This window comes from Astatotilapia calliptera, chromosome 7 (assembly GCF_964374335.1).
Source record: "Astatotilapia calliptera chromosome 7, fAstCal68.1, whole genome shotgun sequence".
In the NCBI taxonomy this organism is placed as follows: Eukaryota; Metazoa; Chordata; class Actinopteri; order Cichliformes; family Cichlidae; genus Astatotilapia; species Astatotilapia calliptera.
The window spans coordinates 16093530-16118594 of NC_137428.1; the positions used below are offsets into that span (position 1 = coordinate 16093530).

The 25065-nt window shown below is 41.3% G+C and overlaps 1 protein-coding gene across 1 annotated transcript; it reads right to left on the bottom strand.

The window, feature by feature from the left end:
• Positions 1 to 687: 687 nt before the first annotated feature.
• tnfrsfa (tumor necrosis factor receptor superfamily, member a) lies at positions 688 to 22686 on the bottom strand. The gene is made up of 10 exons (XM_026173233.2): positions 22390 to 22686; positions 11892 to 12075; positions 9265 to 9396; positions 4135 to 4246; positions 3877 to 4007; positions 3673 to 3771; positions 3538 to 3584; positions 2398 to 2673; positions 2267 to 2303; positions 688 to 1189 (listed from the first exon to the last, which is right to left on the bottom strand). The coding sequence occupies exons 1-10, from the start codon at positions 22420 to 22422 to the stop codon at positions 888 to 890; spliced, it is 1353 nt and encodes a 450-aa protein (XP_026029018.1). The 5' UTR covers positions 22423 to 22686; the 3' UTR covers positions 688 to 887.
• Positions 22687 to 25065: the final 2379 nt, after the last annotated feature.

The window sequence follows — 25065 nt, forward strand, 5'->3', positions numbered from 1 at the left end:
AGCTACTCGTCGTCGTCCCAGCAGAAAGAGCTGGTGAAACTCCTTCTTCAGCGTTATGTGTGAGTAGTAACACCGAACAGGACTGAATGACGAGGAAGGCCATTTGTGATGTGACCAGGTCGTAGAAAACAATAACAAAAAGACACCTAAGTAAATGTAGGTATTCAAACAGCGCAGCAAAGGTCAAGCTTGTGATTAGTAAGGATGCAAGTTAACCTTTGTTATAACAAACGGAGGCTATCTTCCAATCATTAGTCGGAAAAGTGTTCATGGACTAATATACAGAAGTTGAAATCAGCACAACTGACAGAGCGTGACTTTTTTGCTTTAAATCCTACATGTGCCTGAGGTCAGTGCATCGATACGGCACAGTATTTGTGACATAGCTAATGCCACTCCTACAAACCAGTGTATATATCCTTGTCTCGCGCTAGTGTGTTAGCATCCGGGCGGATGACCAACACAAAGCCAGAAACGTCTTAGCTTTCAGTACTTGGCTACGCTTCTCTACAGCTTAAACCATGCAGCCGCAGCGCCTGCGGAAGATGACAACTTCATGTTCTTGTGCTCTTTTTAAAAAAAAAGAAAAAATTTAAATTGTTACACCAGGCTTTTTGTTTCCATGGTTACGCTTCAGCATTTGGCAAGAGGTTAGCATCCTCAGACCGTTCATCAAAACAGCTTGACTTTCCCCTTTTTTGCTTTTATCTTTTTTGTCTTGTTTTTTTTTTTTTTTTTTTTAAACTACTGGCTTTTGAATACGTGGCCGATCAGCCACAAAAGAGGTAAGCCTGTTCATGAGACACAACGTCCACTGGCAGTGTCTGTGTGCTGTCTTTTTGTATTAAGTACTTTGTGTTTACTTCATTTGAAGTCCCCGCTGCTTTTCAGGGCGTGTCTGCGTGTTTGTAGTAGCCCCTTCGGAGGGCTTCGGAGGCGATGCTCTCGGCTGAACGTCGCTGGTCCATAGTCAGCAAAGTGTTTAGCAGGTCGTTGATGTCGGCTCGGAGTCCCTGCCTCTGCATCCAGTTCTTCAGCAGTTCATACACTTTATCGCTGGAAGTGCCGCTCTCCGCAAGCCGAATGTGGTTGTCACTGACTCCAATCATTCTGAAGAACTTGTTGTGGATCCGCACGTCCAAGTACTCGTCGAACAAATCGAAGCTCTTCCTCAGGGATTTTTCAGAACCTTTTGGGGGAAAAAAACCAAACAAAACACACAGATGAGACAGGGAAGAATTTCGACTGTGAAAACAGAAAGCCACAACGTGTAAAATGCATGTGCATCTTGTTATTTTACAGACTGCTCCTAACAGACTGTGAACACTAGCGTGCAAATCATAACAGTATAGGCATTGTTCCAACAAAAGGAACAAGCAGCAAGTTTCAATACATTTTCTGTCAGGGGAGGCATGTATAATACTATTAACAGAGGATCAAACAAATCAGTTAAGCCGTGTCCTCTTTAATTCACCATGAGAACAAAACAACAGTAAAAAAGGCTGCATGTTCCGAAGCCCTAGAGGCTCAGATATGGCCTGACTATCATGAGATTATAAATCTATCAAGCAGCAAAGATGAGCTCTGGAGGAGATTTTGTGACTTCCCTTTGGATTGCCATGAACAGCATTAAACTGTACTGTTTTTATGTAAAGCTGTCTGGCTCTTAGGGTAAATCAAGTGGGGAAAAAAAAGTACTGCAGAGGGTCATCAACACAGCCCAGAAGATCACTGGCTGCTCTCTGCCCAGTCTGGAGGCCATTGCAAACTCTCGGTACCTCAGCAGAGCTGGCAATATCATCAAGGACCACTCTCACCCCAGTAATCAACTGTTTGAACTATTACCGTCAGGCCGACGGTAATAGTTCATATAAAACCAGGACAAACAGATTCAGGGATAGCTTCTTTCCCAGAGCTATCACTGTAGTAAATAAGCACAAAACAATTGAACCTGCTTAACTATACCATACTTGCCATTGTCACTATATTATGCTGCTATTCATACTATCATTATATTAATGCTGCTATCCTGTATATATCGTACTTATTATTGTCTGAGTACTTCGGTTGTTTTATTGAACTTTTTATACTTACATTTATATTTATTATTGCATTTTGCACCAAGGGAGTGGCACTCCAATTTCGTTGTACTTTGTACAATGACAATAAAGGCTATTCAAATTCAAAAGAGCTCTGTGAAAATGTTTCTTAAAGTGGACACCCCCCTTCCCCCCTCCACACACACAAGACTCTGTGTGAATCTTACCTTGTAGTGGCACCAGTCGACATCGCAGAGGATCATCCTGCAACACGAGACAAAATAGAAAGTTTAAGGCGTGATGAAAATTTTAAAATACAGTGTGACCCATTTGAGCTCATTCTGACTCTACTCCTCACCAGATCTGCAGGCAGCTGTCTGAAGGTAGCGGGGCTCTGGTGTGGGGTGTTGGAAACCGCCGTGGGAAGGGCTGACAGGCTAGTTTGAGAGGAACTAGTGGTGTTGGGCAAGCTGTCCCCTAATCCTCGGTCTTCATCTTCGAGGGGCGGGGAGGCCTTGGTCATCCCAGCCTGGGTCTCCTGCAGGAGCGGCCTTGAGTCTGGACGGGACTCCTCGCCTTCTAGACCCGCGTTTTGATCATTCTGTCGCTCCTCTGCTGTGGCTCCACTCTCATCCTGAGCAGGAAAAAGGAAATGTATAGAAAACGTGAACACAACAATGGTATATGTTGTCCAAACAGTGTAATAAATGGACAGAGTTGAAGATTGACGCATCAAAGTTTTGATTAGTGGATGAAAAGCTCGACTGGTATTTAACTCCAATAAATGCTTTAAATCTCATTTCACTGACAGACACAGGGTGTACTATCGTATTATCAAATCTCCTTACATGAGGCGTGCCTCAGGGGTCCATGCTTGGCCCAGGCTTTATCATGCCATAATACTAATAATAATGACTCATTTTACTTTTCCATGAGTGTGTTCTGTAGATAGATTTCACAGGCAGAATTAAGCCCCCCCCCCCCAAATCTTTGATAAGTTTTGTGAAGTAAAAATCTGCTAATGTGAAACACTTGTGAATCTTGTTATGAAAACATATAAAACAGTGTTAAAGCATTTCTCTCTTTTTTCTTCACTGACTTTAAGACACAATTCATGCTTTTATTTTATGTCTATTTGATTACTTTATTGTTGTCATTTTTCAGGTGTCAGCCTGTCTTTACGTTCTTGACTGGAAATGGTCCAAATCACCCCCTCGCACTCTTAACAGGCACTTATAAGAGAGATCAACTACGTTAGCTTTTCCTTGTTGGCTCCCATTCAGTTTTAGAATTGATTTCAATATTTGTTTTTAAGTCACTGAGTGGAGTGGCACCACTTTAACTCCCTGATCTTGTAACCTGCTCTATTCATGCGAGATCACTGAGGTACACTGAGCAGATCCATCTGCTTTTTCTTCCTTCAGCAGCACAGCACTTTGTTCAATGTCCATTTGAAATGGTTTGAATTAAACATGTAAAATAACAACAAACAACTTACAATGGGAATCTTGACAATTTCACTGGACTCGCACTGGAGCTTCAAGCCTATTTTGGAAGCAGGAAAATAGCATTAGGAACACATCTGATGAGCAAAACATTAACTGCAGACGCACATTACTTGATATCAACTCACATGGTATTTCACATGAACGCTGCTTGAAAATGAACCACCACAGAGCCAGTGCGATAATGATGATGATAACGATGGCCAGGAAAATGCACAGAGGTACAACTGAAAGAAACAACAACAAATGCAACGAACACAAAAAATTTAATTTAAGCAATGATAGCTAAAAAACTTTCAGCAGCAGAATCTGAAACTGATAGTGAAACTTACCGATGCTCGCCGGAGGATCCAACGTGGGCGAAAGGGACGGAGTGATTCGTGTGGGGGACAGAGGGCGTTTTCGGCACACTGTGTTAGAAAACGGTGTGCACTTTTTTACCTCCTCCTCATGAGGTTTACACCTGCAGTTTTGAAGCACAGAAACATTTTAAGTAACAGTAAAACAGAGTCCCAAATTTTGAGTGTAGGGTAAACGCAGACGCAAAAACAATCCAGAATAATTTCAGGAAACAGGTAAGTGACACTCACTTGACACAGCGCTTGCAGACTTCGCAGGCCTGGTCCGGAACACAGAAGGTATTCGGTTTGCACTGGCACTTGGTGTCTGCAGTTGTGGTGCAGGAAGCAATTTCCTCCTGATCTGTGGACAGTTAGGAAAGTTGTGAGACAAAGAGGCTTCTGTAGCACCTTTCAGAACAAAGTCAAAAAGTGCCTAACAGGACACGATGGGAAATAAACAGCTAAAAAAAAACAATTAAAAAAAGAAATTCAAGACATGGCATCATGTCTGCTTTTATTTAGCAAAGCTCAACTCTGAATGTTGCAAACTGCGTAAACAGCTACAGACTTTAACAAGTGAACTTCTAAAAAAACGTATTCCCACGACCATCAGCATGCATTACATGATGGAACAAATAGAAGACCTTCAACTAATTGGTTGGACACTGGCAATTATGTGGCAATCTTTTGCAAAGAAAAAAAAAAGATATGTTAGATAATTAGGTTACTAATTTTATCTCCCTCTGAGACATATTTTGCTTCACTTTAACGGGATAATAAGGAACGGAGAATCTGCCACGGTTCATTTCTTAAAATGAGACCTAAATAGATGGTAGCCCTGGCCTTTAGGATACGATCAAAATTAATAATAATTAATAGCCAGCGGTCCAACTCCACAGGATGCCCTTTCATATAAAATCTCATGTTCATGCTTGCCAATTAAAGAAAAATGGCTTTGTTAGGTTGGTTTGCAAAATGTGTGCACACTGTCTTTCACACTAACCTTCCTATCGTTTTATACAGGCGATTAAGCTCATTCTATAGCAAGCTATGGATATTTTAAAGAGTTTTATAGAACTAAGTAAGGACGATTTTTTTTCGTATTCACTGCATATTTTAATGTGATCCAAATAAAGGCGACTTTCCCACAGGTGACAACTGCCACCTTCATCAGGTCACTGATGATGTTTCTGCTGGTGCATTTAGTTGCAGTTATTTAAATCACAGAATACTAAACAATCGTGACTAATCTAAGCTGGAGTTGAAATGGCACAATTATTTTCTGTTTGCTTCAACACTGCCCATAGAGGCAAATGTGCGTTCTGCCGTAAGTGTTAATGATGATCAGTGTAAAGATCATAATGATCTCCATGTGATTAGGCAAGAAAAAAAAATTACCTTACCCTGATGCAAGACTGCACTCATTTCCCATTTCATTAGTAATAACTTAGTAGTACTATTATTGTACGATCTACTGTACAATATTAAGCGCCTTGAGGCGACTACTGTCGTGATTTGGCGCTATATAAATAAAACTGAATTTCATTGAATTACTAGTTTGGACCCTCTTTTGCTTTCAGAACTGACTTAATTCTTCATGGCATCGATTTAAGAAGGCGCTGGAAAGATTTCTCTGAGATTTTGGTCCATGTTGACATGACTGCATCACACAGTTACTGCAGAAACCCCTGTTTAATGATTGTATGAGTCCTTGTTTGAGCTACCCTTGCTTTCCTATCAGCTCGATGTAATCTGACAATGCAGGTTTGCATTGGGATTTTTTTTTGGGGGGGGGGGGGGCGTACTAGAGATGGTTGAGCGGGAAAATCACAGCAGATCAGCAGTTTCTGAAATACTCCAATCGGCTTTGTCTGGCAGTAACAACCATGACATGTTTAAAGTCACACAGATTTCATTTTTTCCCCCATTTAGATGCTCACTTTGACCTTCAACAGGTCTTATTGACCGCGTCTACATGCCTAAATGCACCAAGTTGCTGTCGTCGATGAGTCGATGGCTCAATGCAACAACTTGGATTGTTTGCTTCACGTATTTTTTTCCATTTATGCAAGACAAGTTGGAAAAGTAAAGCTCTCAGTCGAGGTTTGGATTTCCAAACCAACAAACAGCTTTTTTGTATTTTAAGCATTTCTCTGATTAGAGTCTGAACACAAACAGGCTGCTATTTTAGTTTAGTACATCTACTCTTACTTATTCCAAGTATGTGGGACAACAGGCTTCACTGTTATTATGTTAATGACATGTAACAATCAAAATTAAATTACAATTTTCCAATACAGAGCGACACGGGTTCTGTTTCATTCCTTTCTAAAGGCAGGGCACGAAAAAGACACTGGTAGGATATCATTTGCTGCACGCTTGTTAAACACTAAACCCCACGGCACACTAGAAGCTTTGATTCTGGCAGAGCACACAAATATTTAAAAGGGATTAACTGTGAAATTATGTAGCATAAAAAGAACTATCAAAGATTTTTACGGTCTTAACCTTTTCCTGTTAAAGAAGAGAAGTTTTAAAATGAGTTGAAATACAAAAGCAGCTTAAAATGGTGAAAATTTATCTGTGTTTCTTGTCGGAGTGAAGTGTCATAATTGCACAAAGAGTGACACAACTATCAGCTGTGAAAGCCCAACTGCACAACCAAAACAAGGTATTAAAAAGCCTGTCTATTGCCACTTTACCAAAATTGACTTTGTTGCACTTTAAACAAGTTGGTGATGGGGATTTTATCTGATATTACACTTTATATGTGGCTGACAACAGAGCATTAGGGCTGCCACGATTAGTCGACTAGTCACGATTACGTCGACTATTAAAATCGCTGACGACTAATTTAATAGTCGACGTGTCGTTTGAAGCTTTATAAGATCCCAAAAGACGCAGGAATAAGTAGTAGGATTTAAGAGTGTAATAACGGACTGAAACAGAAGATGGCAGCACTGCATGTACAAGGATGCCAGCTGCCATTAAACCCCGAAGAAGAAGCTGTGTCCCAGAATTCATAGCGCGGCCCAGAGCAGTTGGCAACAATGGCGCACCTAGTTAGTTTTAATATTACTCTTATTATTCTTTTTGGGTCACAAAATAAAGTTTAACATATTTTCAGACGAGAATGTAGCTGTGTAAACCTCAAATATCTGCTCAGTTTATCAAGCCACCACATATTTTCAAAAGCGCTCCGACGTTTTCAGAGACGTCTGTTACCCACTAGCTCGATAGTTAGCCAGGGTTCAAGGCTCACTAGAGCCGGTGAGAACACCGGACTCCCGGCAAATCGTCTTTCGCTAATCAGATTAAACATGTAATATAAGTCACTTAGATAAATTAAAAATGTTATTGTTTGGCTTTTTTTTTTTTGTATTTTATTTGTTCCTGAGTAAATCAGTTTGGCTGAGATTAAAGTTATAGTTTTTACACAGCTGAATAAACCTCAAACAGACAGCTGATTATCAAAAGTGTGAGATGCTCGAGAATATACTCCGGTGTCCTGTTATATTTTAGATAGCAAGGAGCAGACGAGACTGAGTTTATTAAACTCCACCGAAACAATCTGCAGATTTCATTAAACTTTAATAAACTATCAGCTTGTCTTTATTTTTAGTTAGCACATACCTTAAACACTTCAAGCTGTAAGCTAATGATAGTTATATAAGAGCAGATGCTGCTGGTGCAGTAAGCTGTACGTTTTACATCCAATAGATGCATGATCTGATTAGTCGACTAATGGCAAAAATAATCGGTGACTAGTTGACTATCAAAATAATCGTTTGTGGCAGCCTTACATAGCAGTCGCTGTTGCTGTGGCTAATTTTTTCCATACAACAATGGTGTTGTAGTACCTCGGCATAGTGACAGATCATCACATACAAAGGAGATACGAGGAGATATTCCAAGCCTAAAATAGACCAAGAGGCTGGTGATTTCTCGATTTTGGTTAATTCATTAAACTGGTAACCATTTGTGTGAGTCTGCGCCACAAAGTCAGATAGAGACATGGGTCCAAACTGACTATTAAAAGCTTACCCTACAAAGGGAAGGGTCAAGGACACACGGTCAATTTGCTATAAATTATAAAACGGTGCAAAAATGTGGCCATTTAAGCCATTTTTTGCCTGTAGAGGATGCTTGGCCCTATAAAAAAGTTTGATAACCCCTGATTTAAACGATTGCATAACATCTTTTACTTGTGCGATAACTTTTACAGACAAAAAACCAAACTGCGGCCTCCGCTCCAAGCAACTTAAGTTCCATCTTACTCCATAAATGATTCACTGAACCAACAGCAGCCTTGTCAATATGAAATATTTTCCGACCAGCAAGTTCTAAAGCGTTCCAGATAACACTGCAGTTCATTTTAAGTAAAAGTAGTCCAACAATAGGCATCTTTTAAAAATTTCATTCACATTTCCTTTGGCGTGTTCCTTTTAATTGTTACATGGTCATAAATAAGTTAAAACTAGAGCAAAACAAACCCATCCACACCCACACATATTAAAAAAACTCTCCTAAAACCGCAATGAATGAGCACAAAGCACATCCTATGTAACAGAAGTCTCTTTTCTGCAGCTCCTGCCTTTCATTGGACACAAAGACAGCAGTGTGGGAGACAATGAGATGCAGCCACACCCAGCTCAGTCAGGTAAGACAGACACACAGGCAAATCTCCTGAGACGTGGAACACACTCACATTCAGCCCACGAAAACAAAAACAACAAAGACACGCCCTGCCACTTGGTGTAACATCATAAGATCACATTGTCATGAGTGGCTCTGAAAGGCGGGGGCGCAGACAAAAAGGTATTAAATTTCCTAAAATGATATATCCGACCAACTGGATTACAGAACACTCGACTTTTATGTTTGTTTTAAGGTTAAAAAAAAAAGCCTTCTGTATTTATTTATAACCTCAGATTTATTGTCAGTACTCAGATTTGACTATTCCATTTCCTGGTACCCGACCTGACGTCATGACTGTGTGCAGCTGCTGATAAACATGTCTTAGATAAGCGGATAAACGGTCAAGCAAATGATTAGTAAAACGTCTCAGTCAATAATAGTTGAGTATTTTGTGATATTTACAGGTACATACAGACATATATATGCCCGTGTTGGTGTTGTTCCTATACCATCATAATAATGTTGGCCCAGGATCAATATTGTAGTTGACCAATAACATTGTCTAAGCATTCAGTATTATAATACTGCAATTAATATTATGAAATTTTTACAATATGTAAAACATCTATGTGGGAAAACAGTGTAGACCAAAAAAACCAATCTATATACAAAGTATACTTATAGTCTATATACAAGTAATGACCTCACTATTGATTTATCAGGGGAGGAGAGTCTCATTACCTGAGCGGCAGTGAGTACACGGCAAGCAGCGGAACATCCCATTGTTGTGCTCTGTGTGGGTCTGTCCATGTTCACATGGAAGACAGATCCCGAGTTCTAGGTCTCTTTCACAGGGCTGATGCACATATGTTCCTGCAAATAAAGGAGAAAAACATCACATAACTAGCCCAAAACATAAACGCTTTGCATGCCCATATAAACAGCATATTTAATATGTGAATGCCAACTTTTAGTGGCGCACTGCGTTTCCTGCCGACGTCAGAGCAGAACAAAGCAACGCGTTAGGTTCATAAAGCTGCAAACCAAAGGAGGCATCGTCTTAGAAAAAAACAAAAAGAGCTTGACCCAAGCCCCAGAGACTGATTATCACTATTTTACATTTCTGCATCATTTTTTCCTGGAATTCGGAGGAGAACAGATTTGCTGAACTGCAGCGAATCAAGTCGATCTCCTTTACTCGCACACTGTCACGCTTTGCAGTTTTAGACTTGATTCATGCACGCTGTGAGTACGACCACTTGATTCTCATGTGTTTTCAGGATTTGTTTGCTGCATGAATGGCAAAAAAACAGCAGGAGGAAAAAAAATCAATTAAAAAAAAGTAAAAAACATCTGTGGTTGGACTTTCTAAGCATCTAGTAAATAAAGCCGTTGTATTGTGCTTAGGTTTAGAGACAGTGCAGTCCGTTTCACCCATACTTAACTGGATCCAAAACTAATTTTTGATTTAAAAAAAAATCTATTTGCTCGTAAATAGGGCTGCCACGATTTGTCGACTAGTCACGATTACGTCGACTATCAAAATCGTCGACGACTGATTTAATAGTCGACGTGTCGTTTGAAGCTTTGTAAGATCGCAAAAGACACAGGAATAATAGCAGGATTTAAGAGTGTAATAACGGACTGAAACAGAAGATGGCAGCACAGCATGTACAAGGATGCCAGCTGCCGTTAAACCCCGAAGAAGAAGAAGCAGCTGTGTCCCAGAATTCATAGCGCGGCCCAGCTTAGTTTCCAACAATGGCGGTAGCTAGTTAGTTTTAATATTACTCTTATTATTCTTTCTGGGTCACAAAATAAACGTTTAACATATTTTCAGGAGAGAATGTAGCTGTGTAAACCTCAAATATCGGCTCAGTTTATCAGGACACCACATATTTTCAAAAGCGCTCCGACGTTTTCGGAGACGTCTGTTACCCACTAGCTGATAGCTAGCCGGGGGCTAGGTCACAAGCGCCGTGAGAACACCGGACTCCCGGCAAATTGTTTTCAAACCCACCGCCGTCTTTCGCGACTCAGGTTAAATATATATGAGTCACTTAGATAAATTAAAAATGTTATTGTTTGGCTTTTTTTTAGTATTTTATTTGTTCCTGAGTAAATCGGTTTGGCTGAGATTAAAGTTATAGTTTTTACACAGCTGAATAAACGTCAAGCAGACAGCTGATTATCAGAAGTGTGAGATGCTGGAGAATATACTCCGGTGTCCTGTTATATTTTAGATAGCAAGGAGTTTATTAAACTTTACCGAAACAATCTGCAAATTTCATTAAAATTGAATAAACTATCATCTTGTCTTTATTTTTAGTTAGCACCTTAAAAGCTTAAAGCTGTAAGCTAATGATAGTTATATAAGAGCAGATGCTGCTGGTGCAATAAGCTGTAGTTTTACGTCCAGTGGATGATGATCTGATTAGTCGACTAATCGCATAAATAATTGGTGACTAGTCGACTATCAAAATAATCGTTTGTGGCAGCCCTACTCGTAAATAAAAGTTTATACTGACAAGAAGAAGCAGAAAGCTATCATTCCACACCATTAAATGGTTACTGTGGCTTTAAAACATGTGGTAACAGCTGAGCAACTGGGATAAAGAGGAGAAAACACAATAATGCATGAGGAAGGAACATCACACATTATTGAACCAAACACAAGCAAGCCGAACAGTGTCAAACAATGACGACCTCTTATTACTATATTAATTAACTGTGAACTGATAATCTATTAACTCTTACTTCAAAGTGGCAGGCAGTGATGATTACATTTGCAGCTTTTTCACAAGTAATCATTTGTGAATCTCTAAGTTCATGTAAATAAACAAAAACTGGAGTTGATCGAATATTTAAAAAAAAAAGGCATTTCTTAGAATCCACTGTGGCAAATAAAATAATTCAATCAGTTAGCAGAACCATGCGGTGCTTGTGTCTCAGCTAAACGCTCAGACTTAAAAAGAAACAAAAAAACGACAACAAAAAAAACGGCTTTATTGAATTTTTTTCATAATAAATTAAAAGGATTAGTGCTTTTAAGGACTACAGCTTTAAAAATAACCTCTGCGTCACACCCCGCACATTTCACTTCACGTTTTGCTTCACTCTCATCTGCTGAGACGGAGCGGTTCACACATTCTTTCCAGATCAGGCTGGGGGAATATTTTAAAAACTAGTTTGGGATCAAATTCAGCTTATGGCTTTGACATTTACCTTGAGTTAGAAACAAAAACAAAGAAGACACCATGCCAATCTAAACGTTGGCTACAAACTGCCCTCGTGTCAGTTTGTCTTATGTTTGTATCATTTTTGTAGATATAGTGACACGGGAGTGTAACTCCTCTTATCCGCCTTACCAGCATTGCAATTGAGGCAGCAGAGTCCCTGGTGCAAGTACTGTTCATTCTCCACGCAGGATTTGTGTAGTCGAAGTGTTCGGTTTACGTATGCTTCATTGGACCACTGAGCTGCTGGAGGTTCTGCTGCACGACACACAACCCAGATGAAGAGTGCTGCCACCTTCACCTGCATCGTCAAGGTCTGGGAGACAAACAGGGAGGAAGAAGAAAAGATGAGATTCGGGTTATTTTTGTGCATCCACAGTAGGCCGACTAACCCGCAATCAAACTCATAAGATAAAGGAAAGCAAAGAGGAGAATCTATCTTCATAGGAAACCTTGTGTGAGCAATCTACATCTTAATTTGAACCATCTGATCTCAACATCTGCCGTGGGAAGCAATTAAGGGAGCTGTGCAGCCGGTCAGAACTAGAGGCAACACAAACTCGTGTGTGCAGGATGCAGAGCTACACGTTAACTACATGCAGCGCAACAGGCAGCCAAACTTAATTAGGCCTTGATCTGGTTTTCCTCTAGTTCAAAAAAAAGGAGGGGAAAAAAAGGCAGAGAATCTGCTTCCTCTGCTGTGGATGTAAAAGACAGAGTTTGATAAGGTATCTTAACTAACAGCAGCATGATGCCCATATCAAATGCGGGTTCAGAAATCCATTCATGGGCTGGATAATAACAGGCTTGTATAGGTGGGGTACTGAGAAGAATACAGCCGAAACACTTTAGTGCGGCCCCCGGGCGATGGTGTTTATTCACACGCTTTTCACCGTGTCAACGTGAGAAGGCCCCATTCACTGGCAAACAACGCACTTTAGTGCCTCTACTTCAAATGACCCACATTCTTAAAGCCAGACTCTTTGAATGCCGGGACATGCGACACCGACATGAAGCGCCTCGAATGCAACACGACACCTCGTGGGTAAATGAAAGTCCTAGATTTGGAGGTTTTGTCTTCTCCCGTGTGCACACCCCCACAACCACCCCACCCCGACCTCTGTTAAAGCAGGAGAGAGAATATGGGACAGGCTGGGTGGAAAGGGCTGAGTAGTGAAAGGGGGGGGGGGAAGGGGCAGAAACTGTAGACAGCAGGTTGAAGATGGGATGTTCTACAGGGAATAGGCACTCTAAAAAGGACAGTGTGGGAGAATGAGGGGAATAAAAGCTGAGAGCACATAGGCAGAGGTAGAGAAAGAGGAACGGGGAAGAGACCGACTCCTGACGCTAGACTTGACTCTCTGGAGGGCCGCCATGCCTTGTTGTTCAAAGGAACTTTCCTCCCTCTCTCTTTCCCTCTGCCTTTTCCCTTCTTCCTCTCCCTCTGCTCACGTCAGACTTTCCAAAGACGCTGAGAAGCAGACGTGGAGTTACAGACGGCCGGCAGAGCAGTCACAATCACACCATTTACATCTATCCAAACATTCTGGGGAACGGGGGAGGCAGAAGAGAGAGGGAGAGAAAGTGAGAGGGGGGGAACTAACAGCTTGCATGACACAGGGTGAGTCTTTAGACTTGAATATACTGTGTGTAAGACTGTGGGCTGGGTGGGGATGTGGAGAGACGGAGAAAATCTGTGCACAAGCGCACGCTACAGACAAAAACAGTGGAAAGAAAACAGGAAACTAAAGAAATGAAGGAGCTGCGCTAAAGGTAATCTTATACCCCACAACGCAGGCACAGACTGTGAAGCTGTGCTCGGTATTCAGGAATATCTTTAATAGAGTGTCTTTACAGAGCACAGCCCATTGAAGGGTGCCTCTCTGACAGTAAACATGAACGGACAGTGCTGATATTACATCATTTCCAGGCTTTGTTCGTTTCAAGGCCTGCGATTCCAAACACTCCCAGGTGCAGCCGTTCTCAGTAGCTAACCTGTTATGATCGGCAAGGTTACGACAAGAAAAGATGCAACATTTCTTTTTTTAAACTGTTGACTCTGCCACTTCATTTAATTTCACAGTCCAAACAAATGTCTTGCTTCTTTACCTTGCTTCTTTGTCTTACTGGTCTGATCGCAGTTGCGTAAAACCGAGAAAATAGCTAACTCTTACACTGAAGTAGCTCTAACAAATACATTTATTCACTGATTGTTGCTCAGCAAACCATAAAGGGTTTAAATGACGGAATCAAAAATATAATCTTTTCTCTAAAGTTGGATCTATGGCCCTGCACTGGTGCAATTGTGGGGTTTCAGATAATACAGAAGCTGCTAACATGCACTTACAGTACATGCGCAGTCCCAACAGTGATGGTGCAGTGCGTCAGTCAAATATTGACTGGTTTAAAAGTTAGCTTTACCAGGAAAGGAAACCATAGTGGAGTTCACCATGAGGAGGAAGAAATGCATAAAGGAACATCAAATACCAAAGAAAAGCAGTTTTTAGTGTTTAACACTTTTTTTTAGTCCACACTACAAAGATGTTCTTTGTCTATTATGACTGCTATCTTCTCTGCTGCAAGCTAAAGGACCGGCAACAACACAAACGCATAACTTTCATAGCAACCCAAGTGACAGCAGAAAGCTCCAACGTGCAAACATGGACCTACAGAGCGTTGCACCTACAGGACTACAAGCACAGCACCATGAGTCTTGTGGTATTTCTTGAACACAGCCTTACTTGCACACAAGGAAAAGAAACAAGGCCACACGTCCACACTAATATCCTAAGGCTTCTGAACTACGCTGGCACAAAAGTAGAGCATATACAAACACTATGGGCAGCCACAATGTGGCTTGGTTTAACCTCCACAAACCAAGTGAGGAGGAATAGTGGAGTGACCGTAACCTCAGCGTAGCAAGCCCTCCAAACCCTCCAATTCCTGGAAACACTCCAACTTCAGCAGAAGTGGCCCAGTCCTTCTCTCTCCCCTGCCAAATGAGAGAGCTTGGCTACAGATAATTTGCTAAAACAGTGTCCTATTGTTATACAGTCTGCATGTATGATAAGTTAATACTCTACATGGGTGGATGCAAGTTAAACTAATAAGTAGCAATACAATAATAAGGGACTTTCTGTGCATCGACAACAGGAGCAACACTCCACTTCCTCTAAGCACCCGGGTTCCTCCAAATTGCCTTGGCACAAACTCTGCACATGCCATGTACACTGAGAATGCGTTTGTGACTAAATGACAGGACATCCTTTCAGTTTTGACCCAGGTTATCAATGGGCCATTTAGACGGCTGTGATCACCCTGTATTCCTGAGGAAATTACAGTAAGCCCCTTTATTAAAGAAATAAAGATGGGCAGAAACAGAAAATGCGAGGGTCTCTCTCTCGCCCCGTCTCTCACGCAGACATGCACAATACGTACAAACAAACTAAGATAGCGTCTTCATTTCATATCGGACAGATGATTTCAATCATAGCCAACTGATAAGCAAAGACATCATGCACCTCATTATAGTCCTGCATCCAGAGCAGGACCTGATTTTCCATATCATGCTTTTCTTATTAGAAAATAAATTTCTTTCATCAATTAAGGGACACTACATGCACAAAATACGGCTGACGAGGAAAAGAGTTGAGATTAAAAAGCACAGTTATGTTGTTACTCATAAAACACACACCTTTAACTCAGCCGCCTACACTTTTCTTTGGTGTAGTCTAAAGGAAACCAGTTGTAGTTGTCACTTCATATCACTTCAATCGAAAGTTGTTGTTGTTTTTTTTACAGTAACTTGCACTGATTTGTTGATCTGCTTTTTCTCCTTAGACTTTGACAGTTAACACCCGCCCCCCCCCCCCCCCCCCCCACACACACACACACACACACACCCCATGGCTGCCTGATGGTTTGAGTAATTCTCAGATCGAGTCTATCGCACTTCTTCCAAGCACTTTGCAACTTGTTCTCTATTGTGTTCTCTACTTGTTCTCCTGTTTGCCATTTATTTCTACTGTCATTCTATTTCTACTTTATTCCTGCACAGTTGGTGTGAAGCACCCACAACTTCGTTGTTCATGTAAAATGACAATAAAAGGTTATTCTATTCGATCTGATAGCAGCCTAATCATCTGATTGGATTATCGACGCTCAGCAGCCGGAGGCTCTGAGCAACTAAGTAAACCAACACTGATTATCAACCACCACTCCTTTATTTCCATGTTGAATGCAGGAATTTACTCATTTCACCCTGACAACGTTTGAGAACCTCAGCACGCGACAGCCGAGGCTCTGCAGCACATCAAAATTGACTCAAACATTAATTTAATTTCATATTTCAACACGTGGCTTCTTCTGCCCTTTACCATCATCCACTACTTAACAAGCCACTCCATTTACCACAAAGAATATCAGTCAGATTTATGATGATTCAACTACTTCTGGTTGTTTTTTCCCCAATTTATTCAAATTAAGTGATTAATTTTCCTAGCTCTGTAGTTGGTTTCAATATGACTGCAAAAGAAAAAAACAAACAACTAGAAAAAACCCCCAAAACAATAAAATGGGGTTAAGAGTTCAAGCTAACCGATTCACTGTCTCGTATGTTTTAAACATATTTCTGAAGGAATAATTTATTACAGTGATGACCAAACCGGCCAAAAGATCATATGACAATTTTTGGGGGGATAGAACCACAATTTTCCCCACAGATTTAGCTGAACTCATGAGATCACATGATTAGCTGTGCATAGGGTTGCCTTACTAAAAAGCTTGTCATTTTGGCTCAAGGCTTAAGAGGACAAAGCTCCAGCTAGACTCGGAGCACAACATGGCGCATGTTTCGCCTTGTTGTTCTATATGGTGCGACTGTTGACCTCTTAAGGCTTTTTCTATCTGCTCAATTAACTTTGGAAGGAGTCAAATGTGTGCCAGAGACCTACTTCTGCTTTAGCTTCAGGCTTATTTTTGGCTCCGATTCCTGTCTTAATATTCTGACTGGAAGTGGAGGTCTCTGCATGTAGCTCGTTGCTTGTAGCTTTGTCCGTCAGTTGCCCTGCGATGCACCTCTGCTGCGTCTAGAGCGCTGTCCTTACTGTATGACGAGTTGCACTTTTGTTTAGCTCATGCAGAAGAACTTGAAAAGTGCTTTTATTTAGTTAATGGCGATGAACTCAAAAACATGTGATCTACCAGATCAAGAGATTGTGTAATTCATGATGTCTGGTGTTACTCTGTCATCATGTAGTCATTTAAGAACTGAAATACTGATTTCTTTTGTAATGTCATGAGTATATAATTGATAATTATCACTCAAAATATGTTTAATGTGATTTCATTTCCTAATTTAAGATGAATCTTCACGTATACTCTGTCCTAAATTAAACTTTATTTAATATGTTTTACATGTTACAATAAGGGGTTCTGGGTCTTAATGAAACTGTTTTGTATTGTACAGCTCAAATCCCCCACGACTGACCTTGACATGACAGTGAACGCTCTGTGCTTTACAGATAAATCCTGGCATTGCCTGGAGAAAGGGGGTTGATCATGCACAACTTTCCTTGAGTGATAAATTACGCTGACATTTTGGGTTAGATTATGAAGACAAGTACAGCCCAGCTTCTGTCAGGAGAAATAAGTCTGACACTCGCTGCATGGCTGTAAATAAATTCAAAGTTCAGCCAAGCTCGCACACATTCATCATTATAAAGCTGAATGATAGAAAATAAAGAGAATGGCTCCCGTGTCAGTGCAGTACAGTTAAGAACAAGAAGGCGCTAACAGTTTCAAAACCACATTGTTAGGTCGCATACGCAGTGCACGCACGCACGCACGCACGCACACACACACACACAGACACACACACATATAATATAGCACACAAGCACACATAGAGTGCATGTGTGGGGAGCGTGTGAAAAGCGGCTGCCCCCTCCTCTCAGGGAGCACAGGAAGCTCGAGACAATACAGAGGCTTCATGCAGGGTTCAGCTCCAAACTGTTCCCTGCACAGCAGCCTGCCTTAGAGCAGGCCCAGCTCCCGATTAGACCCACAGCATATCCGCTAGGTTGGATATTTATAACTCAGGGAAGCTGCTGCTCCATAGCACAAATTCTTGAGTTTCCTCAGGAGGTGCACTCCACTGATTAGATGAGGGTGACAGTGTGTCACAAGCAGGTTTGGTGACATTTACCAGGGGAAAAAGAAAAAAAAAAAAAGGAAAAAGAACGATGATCCGCGATGACGACAGCTGTATTGAATTTCCTGAGAGACTCTTGACCACAAGTTGTCAAAATTACTGATACCCTGACGTTGATGTTTACCGCAAAAGAATGGCTGCATTGTTTTGATGAGTGAAACAAAGTGGGTTGCTGAAAGTTCAAAAGGTTCCACGCAGTTGTAAGCAGGTGCAGCGTGGCGCTTCTTTAGTTTTTCGTTCGAATCATTTTGTTGCCAGGTCGATGTGGTCTCGGTGGTCTGTAAAGGTTGACTGCTCGTACGTGTACTCCACGTCATTGTAACTCATACAGAACGTTACGGACATCCAATTTGAATGTCAATCCACAAATCACATTTGTGTGCTGCCGGGCGATTAACTTGGCCTTTTCAAATCGTGATTAGGCCTGTCACAGGAAAGCTAAGCGGTGAATCACAAGACAACTCCTGCAGGGAGGGAATTAAAAAAAAAGAGAGCAAAGAAAGGATGACTAACAGATTTAAGAATGAGCAGGAATCCATCACCTCGCTTTAAAGACAATCACATTAGCTTCCCTAAAGCTCATCTTTGTGTAAAAGGGAGGGGGGCAGTTTGAAGTGCTGGCGGTTTATTGAGTTCTCTATAAACACACCGCTACAAAAAATGTAGAATATGTGACTGGTGTAGCGGGTCAAGAAGGACTTAAGTGACCATCAATGGTTGGAATTTGCACCAGATTTATGTCTTTGTAAACAGACTTCCATTTTCTAGACAAAGGTTGAGCTTGTTCCGAGACTCAACACTTTTATTATAATCTGCTCATTCATTCCAGGAGAGCAGGAAATCAGAAGATACAGCACCGCTGCAAAACCTTTTCCTGATCTGGCTTCATGGTATGTCAGGTTTGAAAGGTGCCTTTAGGCCAGGACTGTACTTTTGACTACGTTAATCGATTATTATTGACTATTAAGGAAAGGAAATCATGGAATAATTCAATAATCAAAAGGAATGCTGTCAGCTGATATCAACCTTGATATTGGCTTATCGGCAAACAAGTAAAAGAAGTAAAGAAATAGCAACAGAAACATAGTAAACAAACAGAAATAAAAATATGAGTTCGATCAGTCGGGATTTTCTTTAAAAAAAATTAATAAATAATTTTACTCGGGGATTTCTCTGAAATTCAAAAAATAATTACAGTGTAAAAATTTTTAACACGAGACCAACAGTGGCACTATTAAAAAATAGAATAGTGCACAATGATTCTTTATACTCGGTGGAAGCCGAAAATTGAAAATAGAAGTATAGCAATTTTCGAGCTTTATTTAAACCAGTACAAAACCAAAAGGAATCACTAATCAGTAATACCAAACTGTCCGTCACGCCACAGAAGCTAGGATCAGGGACCATGTGGAGCTGTGTTTAAAAAGTGACTGAAAAGAGCAATAAAACAGTGGAGGAGTAACTGCATGACTGAGTTATCCATAATGAAAATTCCAAATTTGTGTTAGCAACATTTGGAGAGAGACACATCACAGTGCTGCTTTCACTTCATGATGTTCTTGTATATATGAACAGCTACTTATGTGCCATGTGCTCATACAACACACTCTACTCTTTTAGCTATTTTAAGCCATGTTCTCACTTGAACTCCAGACAGTTATTAGACTCAGATGAGGACATTGCCTTTTCTAATATGCAGCAGGACATAGCCCAGGGGTCCCCAATCCCAGTCCATGAGGGCCGGTGTCCTGCAGGTGTCCTGACATAGCCTTTTCCAGGGTTATCCTTACTAATGAAACACTGCGTTTTGTTTTGACTGCCTCCGTAGATGACACAGGTTATCCATAATAAAACTTTGTCTCTGTGCATTCATTGGGCCATTACATGTGCTATTCTCAAACAGGCATAACTAAACATCACATGGATATGGTGGCAAATAGCGGCCTGTCTCTGAGCCTGGTTCTGCTGGAGGTTTCGTCCTGTTAAAAAAATAGTTTGTCTTTCCCACCGTCACCAAGTGCGCGCTCGTCTGATTGCTGGGTTTTTCTCTGTATTATCTTAGGGTCTATTGTAGGGATCTGTTGTTGTGATTTCTTGCTATATAAATAAAAATGAACTGTTTTAATGGGCACCTATATCAGGTAAAGTCTAGAAACAGGCTTCTATGTCCACAACAATCCTTCGTAGCACTTTCTGACATGAAAAAAAGTGACTTCCAGTAAAGATTACCTTTTAGCACTCACAATGTGACACAGGGTTAGCCAAAGGAATGTTTTCCATGTATGAAAGATGTAATTAGTAGCTAACATAGCAAACTGAAACTAGATGAGGTTATTCTGTTTATCTTGATAGTGGGGATGTTTGACACGGAGTCAATTATCTCCACTTACTTCAATTCGGGACCAGATGTGAGCGGTGACTCGTCTCTGTTGGTATGCATCACGTGGGTAGACAGCACCTGAACAGGTGGCACTCCCTCCATGAGTCAGCGAGTCCTTTGATAAGACTAGGGTGATTCACCTTAGCAACTGCAGGTCCACACAGGATAATCAATTGACTAACAATAAAACATCCTGGGCTCTCTGAAGAGCCCACACTAAAAGGCACAGACGCCACCTGGTATCAGACACTGAGTTGCGCTGCATTGCATCATTCGGCCTCTCTACAGCTTCTCTAAGCCACAGGCATGGTTATAACTGTTCACATGGTCACCGAGCAGAGCGGCAACAAGCAGTGTCTACAGTATTAGGAACACTAGCGTTGCCGACCACTGCTTGTCCCCAGTGTCATAGTTTGGCCTCCGCTTGTCCCAGATGCCTGTCCTGCCCTTGTCTGTGTAGTCCACAGAGACGGAGAGGACTATTTCCTGTGTGAACCAACACCCAGACACACAGTAAACAATCACAGATAAAAATCTAGTGTACATTTGCATGGGCATGACAATTCTAAGAAGTAAATTGATGCCACTAATATCAGCAAATCTGTATACTCAAGACAGGAAGTTTACTGGACGGCCAGGCACGTACACTCGGGCAATTTGGAGGGGTGGTGTGTGTGTGTGTGTGTAGGGGGGGATTAGAGAGGTGGGGAGGAGGAGATGAGGAGGGGCTGAAGTTTCCTCATAGTCCCTTAGCAACAAGGCCTGCTGGCGAGGCCTCCAGAATGTACTGTGGTTTACAAAAGAGATAAACATTGACTTTGCCACCCGGAGAAGTAAATCGGATTTCAGTAATGGAACACTGCATGACTTAAAACGCAGATCAGACAACTGGGAAAACAAACACTGGAGCTCCAGGCCCATCAGAAGATATTACATTTACTTTTAAACAGCTCCATGTACAGTGAGCAGAGCGACAGTGGGCATGTGTGATGAAATGCCACTGACAAACGCCACTACCCTCATCAGCTAAACAAGATGCCAACGCTTGATTTGTTCCGTCATTAGGAACTCATATCATTTTCCACATCTTATCTCGTGTAGCGTTATCCTGGTGTAATCCAGTAAACTGTGACAAAGGAAGTAGATCTCCTCTAATTCAAATGCGTATTTTGCATTAATCAAAGTACTTTTAATGCAGGACAAAGGCTTCCAGTCTGCTCACAGTGCTGGTAGTATAGGCGGCACAGTTGGAAAAAACAACAGGGGAGGAATGAAAAGACGTCTCTGTGAAGGTCTGAGTGGAATAAACTCTAAGAGAGAAATAGCTGAGAGTTGTTATGGACTAACTGATAAGGTGAATTCTTAGCTTTCTGATTACACATTCAGTCATGCTTCTCACATTCTACACAATTTGATTTAAAGCTCGTTTGAGGCAGCAGGCCCACGGCCGCACAGCTCTCATTAATAGCGGCTAGAGGGCCAGCTACATCCGCTGCGACAGACCGAGAGCCGTCATATGCTGAATGTCTGAGGAGTGTGACCGCATGATGTCCAACACAGATGGTGGCTGTAGTGTTGGAAGAGAGAGGGGGGCGAGCGAGTGAATGATCCAGCACATGCACTGAAGAGAGCAAAGACACAAAAACCAAAGTATTTCTGCATTTTCTCCAGAAATAAACACTTTAATAATTAACAACAATAAACACAGTGTTGCTTCCTGTGCCTGGGACAATGCACGGACTTGTTTCATCTTCAAGTTCACAGGCCTGGACGTGATTTCAGCTTCCACGACACTCTTATCTGTGTCGGCTCTTCGCTTTAACTTAATGAGACAGAAGCCTTTTCTTAAAAAATATATACTTTTAGATTATAAACGTTTAGCGGCAGCTTGAATTAAGAGGCTACTTTGGTAAATGATTTTTATAGAAACTATCAAGTTAGGAGCGTCAATGAATCAACAATCCACTGGACACACGCAAACAGAGTGGTAGGCATTCAACAAAGAGCGTATTTAGAAAGCAAGTGTCGTGTTTACTTACATGAAGTTTCCCGACCACCGGATCGAAGTTCATCTCGGGAGCTTCGCGTTGAGAGACAATCCCAGAGAGCTGGAAAGTCGCTTTACAAAACCCAAACTACTCTGAAGTCTTTAAAAAACCCCACACATACAGCGAAAAAGAAAACAGTGACACGAGTTCGACCTACGCTCGCTCCTTCGCCCGGTTTCTTTCATGAGTTTAACTCTTCTTTTTTCTTTTAGTGTTTAAACTTTACGGATTTTTCCTGAGAGAGGAGAAACAGACACGGTCTGAGCACCAGCGAGGAGCTTTTCCTTTTTTTCATGCTTCGAGCACTTCGCGTGACGTCAGACTGCGAGCCAATCACAACCCGTCCCTTAGAATAATAATGAAGGAGGAAATTGCGAAGCTTTTCAAAGCAAAGCAAAACAGCAACATTTTAACGCATTTCACTGCGTTGCTCGCTGAAGATCGTGTGTTGTTACTGGGTGAAGTGTGTAACACTGTTCCATGCAAGCAGAGGGAGTTTCTCAGAAGTCTGCAAATCATCACGCCACGAGACTTTGATCAGCGTGGAGTGGCATCACACTCCAGCTACATTAACCTGGGTATGTAATGTGTAACTCACTAGTAACAACCGGCTAATGTGCAACAAGTTGGAACTCAAGTGAAGAAATGAGTGATCCCAAAGTGTGACACCCTCCATGCGTGCAGAGCACTGAAGTGGACTCGCTCTTATTTCTGATGATTAATCAGAAGGTCTATTAAACCTACAGTTTAACGGTTGTTTACAAAAAGATCAGATGCACTGTCACATGGAAATTTTACTAGTAATTATTTATTTGCACATCATAATAGGATAAGGACTCAACGCTTGGAAAAGTTATGGAACGCTGAAGAAAACATCTGGTGGAATTCCCCCCCCCCCAACTAATTAGTAAAATGACTGGGAATAAAAGAGCATACCACAGAGGATGAATCTTTGAGAAGTAAAGCTGGGGAGGGGTTAACCAAAAGACTTGGCCAGCAAATAGTTTATTCTTACTCACCTCTTTTTGCCATGTGTGCATACACCACTTTGCATTTAATTGTTAGTTATTATTAAACTCTTGATGTCTTTCATAGTGTATCTTCAATCCTGCACACGCAGCCCCCCACCAGCTTGGTTCTTCCTGTTAAAAGGGAGCTTTTCCTTCCCACTGTTGCCAACTGCTTGCTTATGGGGGTCATCTGATTGTTGCTTTATACCTTACAATATAAAGCACCTTGAGGTGACTGTTGTCTGCTATATAAATAAAATCAAACTGAAATAGTTTTGTGGCAATTTTTGTCATGTAAAGTCAACCATAAGATTTAGAGAATGAAAAGAAATCCTTGTATGCGAGGGAAAAGGCTGAAAAGCAGACCTGCATAGCTCTGGGTGACTCTGCAGTCTGCATGGGCTCAGGAACAGTGGTGGAAATGAACAAATGCTGCGTCTGAGAATGCAAATTAGAACTCTGCAATATAAGAAGAGAAATAAAACACATTAAGTTAGCTCAAGAAGAGCTGGAGCCTTCTCTAAGCATCTTATTTTAAGTAGGCTGATGTCGAAAACTGTCCTGTGGACTGTGAAAATTTGAAATAGTTTTTAGATATCATGGACACTGCTTCCTATGGACAATCAGGTTTTTTTTTTTTATCAGCTTGTAGTTTAAAAGCAAGCATTTGTGAGGCAGTAAGGAAATATAGGCAAAGATAAGGTAAAGGAAACATTTAATACGGAGTTAATACGAAATGATACATACAGGTTTTGTAGCAGCATATGCTATTATCCATCATCTTTCTCAAAGACGGCTCGCTCATTTCAGCCAAAGCATGCTCTGCATGATGGACGGGACTCAAAGAACCCTGCTGCCCTCCTGAGAACATTTGGCACGTAAAATAAAGATGATCTTAGCGGTCTGAAAAACAGCAGCACAATCATAGAATAAACGAAGTACACAAAATACTCTTTTTTCAGAACTATGTCAATAGGTCCTGAGTTCCTACATGCTCCCAGAGAGCTGTTAAAAGAAAGTTTGATGGAAATAAAATGTGAACTATCAACATGTGTGACTTTGAAATGTTCAACTGGCATCCAAATCCATACGAGGATATGGAGTAATATATTATGGAAACAGGGATGTAATACAATGAGGCGAAAAGAAACCCAAACAGTGCTTCAGTTTATGGAGAAAGTCAGCTACTTTTTAATGACAACATAACATTTTTCCACCATTTAGACTACATCACAACAATAAACATCCTCTCAAATGTGGTTCCTGCTGACAACATCTTATCTGGAATGGGGTTGTGGTCTAAAGCCTGATGTCTAGGGAGCGGAGGGGGGGGGGGGGGGGGGGGGAGCAGAAGATATCGAGGCGTACCTACATTAGACCTTGCCGGGTTAATTTGCAACACATACAAATAAAGAAACAGAGCCGAACAACTAGTATAAATAAATCACATGCCCTCCACTCACTCAGACAGGCATGTGACGAAAGAAAGATTGGGCAAGTTCTAGAGACATTTAGAGTGAATGCTGTGTGGCGTGTGTCTCACTTCTCATTCACCAGCGGACAGACCGATTGCTGTGTTTTGAAACATTACAGTGACTAATTAAATGTCTTGTGACCAACGGCGCACTCGTGAATTTTACAGGAAAGTAGGGAGCCG

Bases quoted from the DNA above. Each gene is read 5' to 3' on its own strand.
- tnfrsfa (XM_026173233.2), bottom strand. From the start codon at position 22,422: ATGAACTTCGATCCGGTGGTCGGGAAACTTCAT. The intron at 2,304-2,397 runs GTGAGGAGTAGA...CTCGTGTTGCAG, and splicing joins GACAGCTGCCTGCAGATCTG to GATGATCCTCTGCGATGTCG. The intron at 1,190-2,266 runs GTAAGATTCACA...TTCCCCCAAAAG, and splicing joins TCGACTGGTGCCACTACAAG to GTTCTGAAAAATCCCTGAGG.